This window comes from Sodiomyces alkalinus (genome assembly GCF_003711515.1).
Source record: "Sodiomyces alkalinus F11 unplaced genomic scaffold SODALscaffold_5, whole genome shotgun sequence".
NCBI classification, from domain to species: domain Eukaryota; kingdom Fungi; phylum Ascomycota; class Sordariomycetes; order Glomerellales; family Plectosphaerellaceae; genus Sodiomyces; species Sodiomyces alkalinus.
Genome location: NW_021167083.1, coordinates 354,200 through 368,476, shown reverse-complemented (window position 1 = coordinate 368,476; position 14,277 = coordinate 354,200). Strand labels below are relative to the sequence as shown.

Sequence of the window (14,277 nt, the reverse complement as noted above, 5' to 3'; positions counted from 1 at the left end):
CGACTACAGGACTTTAACTATAGGTAACGTAGTAACGCTATATACGGAAAGACTCGATAATAGCTATAAGCTTAGAATCGGGCGTGCTATAATTAAGCTTAGCCCCACGTAGCTTACGGGATATAAACGCTATAGGGCGCTATAAGCTATCCTCGAGTTAGCTAATAATAGCGCTAAGGGTAAAGATAGAAGCATCTAGCTTAATACGTATCGGCAGAGTAGGGTTAAAATACTATAAAACAGGCGCTTTCTAGAATAGCAGTTTTATCTCCTTAAACGCGGTCTAGGCCTACGGGGAAAGTACGAGGATCCTAATATACCCCCCCTTCAAATAATCTATAGGAGGGGCAGCGACCTTAGAATAGTTCTTAATAAAACGCCTATAAAAACCTATAAAGCCTAGGAAGACCTGTATCTTCTTAATACTATTAGGAAGCTCTTAGTCGCGGATAGTATTAACGCGGGATAGGTCTATACGTACCCTATCCGGGCTATAGATAAACCCGAGGAACTCGATATCGCGGGTCTTAAACTTATACTTATCGGGGTTAGTATATAGGGACTACTACCTAAGCCTAGTAAGGACCTCGCGGACGTGCACGCAGTGGGTAACTAAGTCCTTACTATAAATAAGAATATCGTTAAAGTATATAACGTAAATAGTATCGATAAGGCCCGTTAGCGCCTAGTTAATATACCGTTAAAAGCTCGCGGGGGCGTTAGTTAACCCGAATAGTATAATAAGATACTCGTAATAACCGTATTTTATCCGGAACGCCGTTTTCCACTTATCGCCCTCCCGAATCCGTAATCGGTGGTATACGTCCTTAAGATCTAGCTTAGTATAGTACTACGCCGATAATAGCCGATTTAGGATTTCGTGGATAAGGGGCAGGGGGGTACGGTCCTTAACGGTTACCTTATTTAGCCCTCTATAATTAATATAGAGGCGTAGCTTACCACCTTTCCTAGGGATAAATAGGATAGGGGCGCCGGCCGGACTAGTAGATAGTCTAATCCACCCTTTTATAACGGTATCCTATAGATACTAACATAGTACCTTAAGCTCCTAAGCGGTAAAGGGGTAAATAGGACCGTAGGGAGGCTTCTTACCCTCCTCGACCTTAATAGCGTGGTCCTACTATTAGTGCGTCGGTAGCTATCCGGCGTTTTCGATATTAAAAACGTTAGCGAAGTCTTAATACTATTCTAGTAGCGTGGAGATGGCTATTAGGTCCCTATCTAGGCCAGGGTAGACCCTGTCTACTAGGAATTTATCCCTATATCCTACTAAAGGATTTTCTATTAGGCCGGGGTGGCCGATATAGCCGATATAACCGATACGTAGGACCCGCGTAGAACCTATATAGGTTAGAGTAAGGATAGACTAAGCTTATCTAACTACCCTACGTAGCTCTTTTAGGGATATAACTATACTAAGCTCCGCGTATGATAAGGGATAGGTCTATATACTATACTACTAATTGACGTTAGGGTTAACAGCTATAAGCCACGGCCTCTCTAGGATAATCTTCGCGCCCGTAAGATTTATAATATAGAACTCGGCGCGTTATACCCTCTTTCGACCCTAGTAGTCGGTGGTAGTAATAATCCTATAAAGGGACCTAAGGGTTATCTTTATTTATCCTTCCGTGACCCAGGACACCGGGATTGGGGACCCTTTAGGAACCTAACTAGGTCCTAGGAGGGACCGGTCTAAAATATTAATATCGGCACCTCTATTAAGGAGAGCCGCTATCTACACCTATTCCTTACCTCGGCGAAGGGATACACGTGCCTTTACCGGTATAGTAGTAGTAGAGGGGGTTACTCGAGGCGGGTGTTATTCCTAGGGCACCTCGCCCGTAACGCGGCCGACCGTGGGATAAGATATAGACACCGGCTAGGTATTCGGATTATTATTACTCGAGCGCGACCGCTCGGTATAAGGGCTAAGGCACGTAGTGACGTAGTGCCCCTTTCAGTTATAGTTAGAGTAAGTAATAGAATCAAGGTACGATAATAGTCTAAGGCGTATAGGGTAACTAGAAGCGGGAGCGGGCGTAAAAGTATACGTAGGGGCGGATATAGGGGTAGACGCAGGGATACTAATAGAACTATAGGTGGCCGGAGCGTAGGGGTTATAACCGTAGGTACGCGAGCGGAAACGACGTTATTAGGTAGTGGACTAGAAGTCTGTCCGGCTAACGGCTAACCCGTCGGTAATAGTTAAGGCCTTAGCCCTACGGTATACCGGGGCTAGATCCTGGTAATCCTTAGGAACCCCTATAGATACTATATAGTCCCGAATAGGTAGGAGGACTCTTATTAGTACTATCTAAATCCTTTACTAGTCTAGGAGCTTACCCGGTAGTTCCGACTCTAGAGCTTCCCACCGTTATATAAATTTAGCGTAAGACTCCCCCTTTTTTTAGGAGGAGATAGACTCGCTCTAGATCTATACCGCCACCTCTTATAGGCAGGTATCGTTATCGTTAACCTAATAGGATAGCTAGGCCTATAAGACTGCCTAGCTAACCTTATTAGAGTCCCCGTCGTATTTATATCGTAGTTTAGCCTGCTAACGTTCCTTAAGGTGGTAGGGGAGGTATAATATAACGAAGTAGTTTTTCGCAGCGTCCGTGGGAAAGGATTAAGAATCCAGGTCAAACCGCTAGTTAGTCTCCTAGATAAACGTGCGATACTTAGCCTAGGATACGCTATCCTATTTAGGTAGGGGGAAATTAAACTTAGCCTAGGTAATAGACCCGTGTATAGACGATATCGTGGATATATCGTGGGTATACTAGGATCCCACCAGGGTCACGACGCGATATCGGGGCTTAGCTATACGGCAGTGGGTGATATCGGCTAGGTTAGGATTAATAGCGGCGGCGGCGGTAGTAATAGCGGCGGTAGTATCCGCCTCTAGCTTAGTAAGGTACGCGAGCTTACGCTTACGGTGGTTCTATGCCTTTATCTATTTAACGCGTTTATCTAGTTATTCCTCCGTTAGCGTGGCTAGGTTAACGTTCGTATACAGGGGCAGGTTAGGGTTATACGCGGGTCCTATCGTGGTTATAGGAGGGACGGGGACGATGATAGGGGTAGAGGCAGTAGTAGAGGTAGTGCCAGCGATAGGAGTAGTAGTAGGTATAGGAATAGGTGTAGTAGTAGGTGCGGGAGCCGTGTTAGTTCCCGGCGTATCCCCGTCGTGTTCCTTATTAGCGTCCTCCACAAAGGCGGTTTCGCTATCGCGGAGCTATCGCTCGAACTAGCTCACAGCCTTATTAAAATCGAAGGTGGGATCGTTTATTTTATAATAGTTAGATATCTTAGTGACTCTTCTTAACGGTCTTCGCGCCCTTTAAGGGTAGAGCGATTAAAATATTAAATAGGTAGTCGTAAAGAGTGAAAAGGTAGGGTTAAGTAAGGAACTAGGTATAATCACGATAGGATTATAATAGGGTTAGGACGTGGGTATAGCTAAAGAATCAGATTAATCGCTGGCCTCCCTCTTTAAAGGGGAGGCTCCCTCGCTCCTTAAGACTACGCTCTACTCCTTAATGACTGCTTATTTGCTTCCTCGAGGGCTGCCTTATTTACTTCGAGGGACTATTCTATTTACTATGTGATAACTTGCTTTGTTTATGCCTGGAGGGGTCTTAGACTAGGCATACCTGGACCCCTGTGGGTTCATACTAGAGACCCATTGTGACTACTGTTACAGACACCTGATAGTAGGCGTTAAGGTGGTTTTTAGGCTATTAATCGCCTCGCACGTATAACCTCGCCTTAAACTTACTAATATACTCTGACGGGTTAACCTTATACTTAAAGACCTATTTAAGGTCTAAGACATATTACCCTCCCTAGGGCAGCTCTGCTACTTTAAAGGTGTCTATTAACCTAAGTATATCCACCTCTTATACGGCTGCCATAAGCTATTATAGCTTATATAGGCTTTTTAGTATCTAAGACTAATTTAACGGTTCCTTAGATATCTCGCGGCGTAATAGCGGCTTTTTTGGCTTCTCGAAGGTGTAGTAGGAGACGTAATCGTTATACGTGGAAAGAGGCCGGCGATTATAAGCAGGCCGCCCTACGGGGGTAGGCGTTAAAGCTAAAGCAGGCGAACGAGAGATTAGTTATTAGGCGGTAATAGTAGTAGTAGTAGTGGGATTAGACTTAGCTACTAAAGATAGGGTTACTACTTATAGATTAGTTATTTAAGGAGCAGCGGCAGTGGCAGTGGTAGTAGCCTCTTTAAGAACGGATTAGTTAGGCGATAATAATCCTATTCCGACGGCATCGTCGGTAGCCTCGCCTATAGCCTCCTCTAAGGTGGAGGAAGATCCGCTAGTATCGTCAGATTCCTCCTAATCACTGCGTTCAATTACAGGTTATTAGGAGGTGACGAAAAGGGCGTATAAACAGGCCTTAAAGAAGAGGTTATTAAAGAGGGCAAAATTAGTGCTATTCTTAAAGAGGGTGGTAAAATAGCAGTTAAAGAGGAAGAACCAGCAGCAGGAATAACGGCAGGCATAACGGCAGGCACCGTGCCTGCCGCGGCCGTGGCAGCCGTTCCACGTAATACCTCTTAGTCAGTAACCTATTAGTTTTCAGAGGCGTTTTCGGTGGTTTTTACGTTAGTAGTGGTTTTTACTCCTTTACCACCACTACCGGCCACCCCCCTAGATCTTAACGATTAAGGCTATTATTAACGCCTCCTTCCCTCTTATAAAGCCTTTATCGTGGAGTTCTGCTACGTTACTATAGGTATACCGAAATCGACGATATCGGTTATAATGCTAAAAGAATCGTAGATTCGCCCTTAATCTAATAGCAGATTAAGATCATCGAAAAGCTACACAGGCACAGGCACGTTAGGCTCTTTCCCCCTATTCTTATAAAGCACTAACTCGTTAAAGATAACGTCCCTCGTGTGCAGGATACTATCCCCTAATTAAGGAACCGAAATCCGAAAAATAGTAGTGCCCTCGTATCTGATTAAATAGCCGACGTATACCCTCGGCGCGAGCTTTTCGTTCTTACGGCAACCTCGCAGGTAGGTAGCAGTCAACGCGTATGCCTTAGAACCATACCTCTTTAGGTGGCTAATAGAGGGATTAGTGGTTCTAGCTATAAAGCTAACGATACCCTCCTTTTACAGCCACTCGTTCAACGCTCCCTCGGGCGTCTACTAGCCTAGATCCCTGCGTAGAGTGCGGTTATACAGGTAAATGGCTACTATAATAATCTCTAGCCATATATCCTATTAGAAGTCTAAGGTATCTGCTAATACCCTCGCGATAGCGAAGATAATACCCCTATACTATTCAGTGTTAGCGTTCTATACAGGTGTATAAGGAGCTAATCTTTCTAGCAGGATACCACGATCTAAAGACTAGTTATCCAGCTTCTTCTATAATGCTCTCTCTCTATCGAGTCTAATCACACTAATAAGCAGCCTATACTACCTTTATAAGAAGAGTTCGAAGTTTGCTATCAAGGATAGTATATATTTATACCCTGGTATCGTTCTTGTCACGTTTTTATATGTACAGGGATTATAGAATAGGGTAATAGTATCGTCGCCGTTAGCGGCAGGATCCATCGAAAACAGATCCACGTTAATCCTCTAAAAAGGCCTTATTAGCCTATAGATAGGTAGACGTTACGATACTATCTTTTTTACCTTACTAATAGCGTAAGCCTCGCAGTCCACCACTAAAGATACCGCTCTTCCTTTTAAAGCCACGATACCTCCCACGCACCCTTTTAACAGCTATACCAGTGCTTAAGGGTTAGCGTGCCCTAGCCTCTCGTGCTATAAACGGGCGTCGGCCACACTTATAGACTTTAGTTCCCTTAAGCTGTTAAAATAGCTCTGCTGCTATAAGCGTTATAGCGTGCCCTCGGTCGGTTTAAGGGCATATTAGCCGTTAACGTTAATTAACGGTAGGCAGGTACATCGGTCTATTACTAAAATATCTCTGCCGGTCATAAAAATAGCGTTCTGATCCTTCTATAACCTACGCGTCGCTAATAGCGTTATAGGATATCCATTCATAAACGCCACGCTCTTTAGCATAAGGGTATAAGGACGTCCTTTTATATCTTTAACCTAAAGACACAGGGTGCCGTACCCCTCTATTAGATTAGAGGTGCCGCCACCTATCTAAAATCTAACGATAATAGCAGCAGGCTAGAAGTCCTTAAGCAGGTAGCGTTAATTAGTTATATACCTTAAAGACCCCGAATCGATTAATAACTAATTAAACAGGTTATTACTAACCACCTGTTTAGTCTATAGGAGCGAGAAAACCGACGGCGAGGTCGATAATACCACCTCTTTTCCCACGAAATTAAAGGTAAAATATATATCGTAAAAGCTATCGTTAGAATCCTCTTCCTTATTATTAACGAAATTAGATACTTCCTTAGACTAATCTTTTTCTAATAACTTAGCTTTAGACTCTTTTGCCTTATTTTTAGCCTTATCGATATCCTTTTTAATATACTCCCTAAACTTCTTTTACTTAGAAGCACTCTAGCTCTTAATAACGCGGTCGTAGCGTTCCACTACCTCCTTCAAGGGCGTAAAGCCCTTTTAGCGGCGCGTCGGATTAATATTCGGGCAGCTACTCCACGGATAGTAGTAGCGTTTAGCTCTTCCTATCTTAACGTAATCGTAGATAAATTCCCTTACCGAAGAATCCTCTTTTCTCTACCTTCCTAATTAACAGGCTACTATCTACTATTTTCATCCTTTCCTAGGAATATCGCTATATAGAACGATAACGCTATAGGCTTCTTATTAAGCCTATAGGGATACCTATAGCGTAACTAAACCGTATATTCGTTTATAACCTCTTCGACAGTAGGTTTATCTTCCTTATCTTCCCTTAAAATCTCTATAAAACGCGCCTCTAACCACTCTAGATCTATAGTACCGATAGCCCTAAAAAACACGTTAAGTTAATCCTCTATAGTATTAGAAGATCTAACACTATAGGTCTTCGAATCTCGGTATAGCGATATAAAGTCCTAAAGCTAACGCTTATAGGGTATCCTCCGTATATTGTATATATATTCTTCCTATCTCTTCTTAACTAGGGACTTCTAGGTAGCGTTAGTAGGTTTAAGATAGTCCTTTAAGGCGATCAGGATATCTTTAACCTCCTTCTTCCCCGCGTACTAATCTTTAAGGTTAGGATTAACTATCTTCGCGATATAGTCGTGAAGAGTAGCTAGACCACGTTGCTATTACTAATATTTATTCTCTTTTACGTTCTATAGCTTAAACTTACGATCCTAGGTATTATCTTCGTCACCTTCTTCTAGCTCTAGAGGTTCCGAGGATTTAAGCTTTGAAGGACGTTTAGATTCCTTAAGGTCTGGATTAATAAGGTTAGAGACCTGGTTAGCGTAGGCTATCTATATAATAGCCTCGATCTAACGACGCTATTCTTTTAGTGAGGTAAGGATCGTATAGCCTATCGTGGGTAACATCGCAGTTAAGGCTATCGTCTGGCTAACTAGGATTATAGGGAAATAAACTATCGAAACCGACTATAATAATCGATTAAATAAGGAGCGATAGAACGATATAGGACTTAAGCGAGTTAAGCGAGTTAAGCGATTTAAATATAAGGGGATTAAGCGATTTTTAATTAACGGAATAACGGTTAAAATAAAGCAGGCGGACATAGCTAATAATACTAAGCTAACCACTATAGACTCAAGGCTATTTTGACTGCCTTAAAGCTGCAGGATCTATCGGAATAGCTTTATTTATTAGAACGCCGGGCTTATAACTATTAGCACACAAATAAGGTACGTAAAAGATATATACATGCATTAAAGAAGAGTAAAAGATACTCTGCGGAAATATCTAACTATAAAGTAAAAGGAGGGGAAATTAATATGGATACATCGGTCGGAAGTACCCCATCCGTCTACAGGAATAGCGTAAGTCACACCCCGATAAGGTGGCTATAGGCATCTGACAGTAATTAATGCAGGTATTAACTCTACGGATCGGTCCCGATATGCTAGACAGATTCGCCAATATCCAACAACTCGGGGGGTTTCCTTTACTCGTGCCACGGTCTGTTTAGTGTCTTCTTTTTCTTGTTCTATTCTCCTCTTTCAACGAAGAGTTCTCCAATTACGCGGACTGCAACTTCGCATTTCCCCTGTATCTTTCATCTCCCATCTTCCTATTCCGTCTCACGCTCGCCTCGCCTCGACTCCCCTCCCATCGCCTCCTTCCGTTTCCCACCGCACCTCAGACCCACCTACGATCTTTCAATCCTCGGTCATACCCTTCCATCGCACCAGTCGTCTTGGGTGCGACTCGACGCCCATAAAGTGCTGTACTCTGGTGGCATTTTGATCGCTTTACAACGAGGTAGGTAGGATCCCTCTCATCAAGACCAACGCCCATTGGCATTTTTCCCCACTGGATCCATACCTGTACATACTATGACGGATACATGTTTGGGTAGCTCAAATGATAGCAATTAGGGGGGGAGACAAAAAGCAGCCTTAGGGGGTTTCCTTTCTTTTTCTTTTTCTTCCCCTTTCAAGTCGAGCTGTCATTATCATTTTGACTTCTCACTTGTGCATACGTTTTATGGTACTCCGTATTGATACGGGTACCTCGTACAGATATCCGCACAGTCCGTACACGTACAGTACCTAAGGTACCTTACAGAGTACGGACCCAAGGGGTATTAGCGGTACTGTACAGGGTACGGAGTATACCGTTAGACAGTTGGACTCGCTGACAAAAACTGGAAGCCCAGTTGCTTGACAGACTTCACAACAGGTCGCGACCGCCGTCCCAAGTTGGTCGCCAAAATCCCTGCAACCACGACCCCTGCAACTGCAGTCAGCCTAGCCTGGTACGAAGTATCGTGTACTGGTCGCCTGATCGACTCCACTCTCTAAGCGCATCCAAAATCCAAAAAGAAACCCACGGCCCAAGTCTCGTCCTGGTCCATCCAGTGTGGGTCTGGTCCGGTCACTTCACAACTTCGTCTTCGTCTTCCTCCTTTTACACTCTTCCCCTCCTCCAACCCTAGATGACCCTGTGCCTTAACAACTCCGATTTTCGAAGATCGACTCGTCTCCCCCTCTTTCTTCTTCTTTCGCATTCCTACTTTGTTCGTCAGTATCCTTATCTTCCCCTTGACTCCTCGCGACCGTGCCCGACCCTTTCTCTCGCCTCTCCGTCAGAGGCTCGTTCCTCACGCCCTGCCCCGACCGCGCCCCTTTGATTCTCGGACGCCCTCCTATAAACAACATCGGACACTCGAAGAAGAAAAGAAGAAGAACGAAAAAAAAAAAAAAAAAGAGGACACGCGACACTCCGAGAGAACGACGCATTCCGACGCCTCGGGCAGCCCCCTTCTCCCTGCCCCGACCTAAAACCTCTGGCGCCGAACCTACCAAACTTGTATAATGTTTACCCAACCTGTCTCCTCTCCGCCCCCCGTGGGTCCAGGCGCGCCTTTGACCGCCAACAATACATCGTCTACGACATCCAGGAGGCTCCGTGGACTCAGCTATCTGAGGAATTATACCCACAACCACCTGCTTTCGAGAGAACATAACTCGCATCATACCAATACCAGTACCAACAACCACGGCCAGTCGTCATCCGTTCCTGCACCTTCGTCCCAGCAGGCGTCTGCTTCCCGGTCCGACTCGATCGTTCACTCTTTCGGCCACTCGCCCACCTCGCCTCCCCCGTTCCCCGGTGCTGAAGTCGAGTCGTCCGCCGCCCATACCGCGGCGGACAACTACTTCTCGGCGCCCTTCTCATCATCTCCCGGTGCGGTCGGCCCACGACTCGATACCATTCTCGACGAACCGCCCGCTTACTCTCCCGGCGTGCCGGCTGGAAACACCATGAACGGGACGGGGTTGCCGGAGACGGGGTCGCCGCCGGAGACGACGCCACCCCAGGCCGCCCCTACCGGTGCCGCCGGCAGCAGCACCTCCCCCTCCGAACCTTTGCCTTCCATCCGCTTCTCGGCGTATTTCGATCCACGTGCCACCCGCCCTAGCCTCTCGTTCAGTCCCATCGCGAGAACCCTACCGACCGGTACCGAGCAGATCCGCGTGGGCCGGTATTCCGAGCGCGACGCCCAACCGAACGTGCCGAGCAACGTGCCGTCGTCGTCCCCCGTGGGCTTCAAGAGCAAGGTCGTCAGTCGTCGGCACTGCGAGTTCTGGTACGAAGGAGGGAAATGGTACATCAAGGACGTCAAGAGCTCGTCCGGCACGTTCCTCAACCATATCCGCCTCAGCCCGCCCGGCACCGAGTCGAAGCCGTTTCCGGTGAACGACGGCGATATTGTGCAACTGGGCATCGATTTCAAGGGCGGCGAGGAGATGATTTTCCGTTGCGTCAAGATGAGGCTTGAGTTGAACCGTGGCTGGCAGAACAAGCCCAACGCTTTTAAGTATGGAACATCCTTTTGTTTTTCTCCTTTTTTTTCTGTCGTTACTCGGCAATCGCGCTCGGAGCAGCCGGTGCTAACTCCTCCTTTAGCGTTACGACTCACAAAAGATTGCGGATCATGGCGTCCGCTGGCGGCGACTCGGCGAATAGTTCCTCGCAAGATTGTTCCATTTGCCTCAACTCGATTGCGGTGCGTACTGGATCCTCCCCCCCCTTTTTTTTTTGCCCCGGCGGCCCCCCTTGGACATCGTGTACTATGCTCGTTCACCTGCTGACGCATTCCCTACAGCCCTGCCAGTCTCTTTTTGTGGCCCCATGCTCCCACACCTGGCATTACAAGTGTATTCGGTCGCTTCTGAACAATCCCCAGTACCCCATCTTCGTGTGCCCCAACTGCCGTATGGCGGCAGACTTGGAGGCTGATATCGAAGATCCGGAAGAAGACTGGGACCAGGTCGACATGGACGAGCCGGTAAAGGCCGAGGATAACGCCGACTCGACCCCTCAAGTTGACAATCCCCCGCCGGCTCCGCCCGTTCCAACAGCGCCGTTAGCCCCGCCAGCCCCGCCAGCCCCGCCAGCTCCCACGCAGCCTCTTCCCAGGACACGAGACAGTAGCGGGTCGAGGAGTAGCCGAGACGACAGCGACGCGGCGAGGGAAGTGCGCCGGCAGTCGAGCGCCGCACGATTAGCCCACATGACGCTCATCCCGCACTCGGTGTCGCAGCCGCTGGCCATCCGGCCGCTCTCCATGCTGCCCCGGCACAGGTCACGGTCGAACAGTTCGACGAGGGGCCGGACGCCGTCGCCGCCGACGCAGAATGGCGGGGTGGAAGGACCCATCACGCCGCGGAACGATGCGGGGCCTTGGGTCTTTGACGGGAGCGCGGCGGGCAGCCGAGCCGGCTCGGCGTCGGAAGGGACTGGGATGCGGAGTCTCGATGAAGCCGCGGAGGGGGAGTCCGAACGCTGATTGCACCTTGTGTGTTGTTGTCGTGCTCGGTGTTCTCTGTTCTCGTTTTTTCATTTGTTTGCAAGAGGCGGCTTAGAAATGCTATTCTTTCCATGCACAATCGCATAGCCAGCGGAATACGGGTCTTGGATTTTTTTTAGCACGAGGGAGAGGGATGATGGTTTCATACATGCGTATATAAATATGAAGTATCTGGGGAGATCCACGACAACGGACAAGCAAATGACCTGCAGCATCAGGGGGGTTGAATTCGTGGAAAAGTGGCGGGGTGCTCTGGGCGAGGATGACGGGTTTGGACAGGTTTTGAGGTACTGGGAGCTTTGAAGACTGTTTCTCATTGAATTATATAGTATATTTTCCTTGTTTATACGTTGGGTTGACTATTCTTCGGTGCTTGATCTCTTTTAGCTGTATGGAGCATGTCCATTCAGTCCCCCTGTGATAGGTAGTGAGCGTGATTGTACCCCATACTCCGTACCTTACCTTAACATTGTACACCTACCTATGTACCTGGTAGAGGTCAGGAGGGACGTTGGCTCGAGACTTTGCCCCACGTCTTGATCGCTTGTTGGATTTATACTGTCGGTCCGTACCTTGCCACCTATGTTATATGGACAGGTACCTATAAAAGCAAATGTCGCCACGAGGTTAATGTTATGTGTAGGGGACCGTTTTAGCCTCGGCGGTATTTTGTTGATCCGACGTTTCACCGATAAACCGAAGTCGATAAGCCGATAAGCCCCATGTTGACGCCTCCTGTGGCGTTCCATAATTTTTCGTCGTTCATCGGCGTTGACCAAAGACATCACCATTATCTCCCATCTATTCATCCAGCTTCAACCATCTCTCCGTCCACTCCCTCTCAGCCCCAACACGAGACGTACTACCTTCCCTACGTTCTTGTGTACGATTAGCATCCCACAACCTCCCAATCTCTCCCGGCTAGCAAATGCGCGCTACGTCGACCCAGCCATGCTGCGATCTATAGCCTCGCGGCTGCCCACGGGCGTCGTCTCCCGAACCCGATCCCACCTCTCCGCAACCCGCGGCCTCCAACTCTCCCTCCCCAGCCGCCACCGTCTCGTCTCCCCATCGGTAACAACCGCGGCGAAGACAAGCCGGAGAACACACGCCACCATCGTCGACGCCATCCCCAAAGAGCCCACCGAACTCGACCACATCACGACGCTCCCCAACGGGCTGCGCGTCGCCTCCGAAGCCCTCCCGGGTTCCTTCTCGGGCGTGGGGGTCTATATCGACGCCGGCTCGCGGTACGAGAGCGAATCCCTCCGCGGGGTGAGCCACATCATGGACCGGCTCGCCTTCAAGTCGACGACGCGGCGGTCGGCCGACGACATGCTGGAGCAGGTCGAGGCCCTGGGCGGGAACATCCAGTGCGCGTCGTCCCGCGAGGCCATGATGTACCAGGCCGCCACCTTCAACGCGTCGGTGCCCACCACGGTCGGGCTGCTGGCCGAGACCATCCGCGACCCGCTCCTGACGGACGAGGAGGTCGAGCAGCAGCTCGGCACGGCCGCGTACGAGGTCTCGGAGATTTGGAGCAAGCCGGACCTCATCTTGCCGGAGCTGGTCCACATGGCTGCTTTCAAGGGGAATACCCTGGGGAACCCGCTGCTGTGTCCCGAGGAGCGGCTGCGTGTCATCGATGGGTCCACGATCCGCGCGTACCGGGAGGCCTTTTACCGGCCTGAGCGCATCGTGCTTGCCTTTGCGGGCGTGGACCATGCCGAGGCGGTGCGGTTGGCGGACCTGCATTTCGGGGATATGAAGGCGAGTGAGAAGCCCGTTTCGGCTTTTGCGAGGACTGGTTCGGAGACGTCGTCTCTGGGCTCTGGTAGCAGCAGCAACGGTGGTTCCACATGGTCGGCGCCGTCCTCCCCTTCTTCCATCTCCTCAGCATCGTCGTCCTCCTCCTCGTCGACGTCGTCCGGCCTCCTCTCCAAAGTCCCCTTCTTCAAGAACCTCTCCACCTCCGCATCCGCCAGCGCTTCCGTATCGTCGTCACCATCCTCCTCCGGTCCCACCTCCTCCTCCTCGGACATCTTCCAACCCTCCCACTACACCGGCGGCTTCATGTCCCTCCCGCCGCAGCCCCCCTCCCTGAGCCCGACGATGCCGACCTTCTCGCACATCCACCTCGCCTTCGAAGGCCTCCCCATCTCGTCCGACGACATCTACGCCCTCGCGACGCTCCAAACCCTCCTCGGCGGCGGGGGCTCCTTCTCCGCCGGCGGGCCGGGCAAGGGCATGTACAGCCGCCTCTACACCAACGTGCTGAACCAGCACGGCTGGGTCGAGAGCTGCGTGGCCTTCAACCACTCCTACACCGACTCGGGCCTCTTCGGCATCTCGGCCTCCTGCCTCCCCGGCCGCACCGCGCCCATGCTGGACGTCATGTGCCGCGAGCTGCGCTCCCTCACCCTCGACACCGGCTACTCGGCCCTCAAGCCCGTCGAGGTCCAGCGCGCGAAGAACCAGCTCCGCTCCAGCTTGCTCATGAACCTGGAGAGCCGCATGGTGGAGCTCGAGGATCTGGGCCGCCAGGTACAGGTCCATGGGCGGAAGGTCCCGGTGAGGGAGATGTGTCGCCGTATCGAGGACCTTACGGTCGATGACCTCCGCCGCGTGGCGAGGATGGTGGTGGGCGGGTTGGTGGAGAATCCGGGGAAGGGGAGCGGCGCGCCGACGGTTGTGTTGCAGGAGGCGCAGGCGCATGGTGTGACGACCCATACCATGAGCTGGGAGGCGATTCAGAATACGGTTTATGGGTGGGAGCTTGGGAGGAGGCAGTGAGGGAGACGTACCG

General features: G+C 49.7%; 2 protein-coding genes across 2 annotated transcripts; both read left to right on the top strand.

Moving 5' to 3' along the window:
• Positions 1-9,921: 9,921 nt before the first annotated feature.
• On the top strand, positions 9,922-11,450 carry SODALDRAFT_278042 (SMAD/FHA domain-containing protein; the record flags this gene model as incomplete). Its single annotated transcript, XM_028608095.1, has 3 exons — positions 9,922-10,478; positions 10,568-10,667; positions 10,767-11,450. The coding sequence occupies 3 exons, from the start codon at positions 9,922-9,924 to the stop codon at positions 11,448-11,450; spliced, it is 1,341 nt and encodes a 446-aa protein (XP_028466255.1).
• Positions 11,451-12,566: 1,116 nt separating this feature from the next.
• SODALDRAFT_250812 (mitochondrial-processing peptidase subunit alpha) lies at positions 12,567-14,258 on the top strand (the record flags this gene model as incomplete). The annotated part of the gene is made up of 1 exon (XM_028607419.1): positions 12,567-14,258. A coding segment is annotated over one exon (1,692 nt), but the record flags the coding sequence as incomplete, so codon positions are not given.
• Between the last annotated feature and the right edge of the window lie 19 nt (positions 14,259-14,277).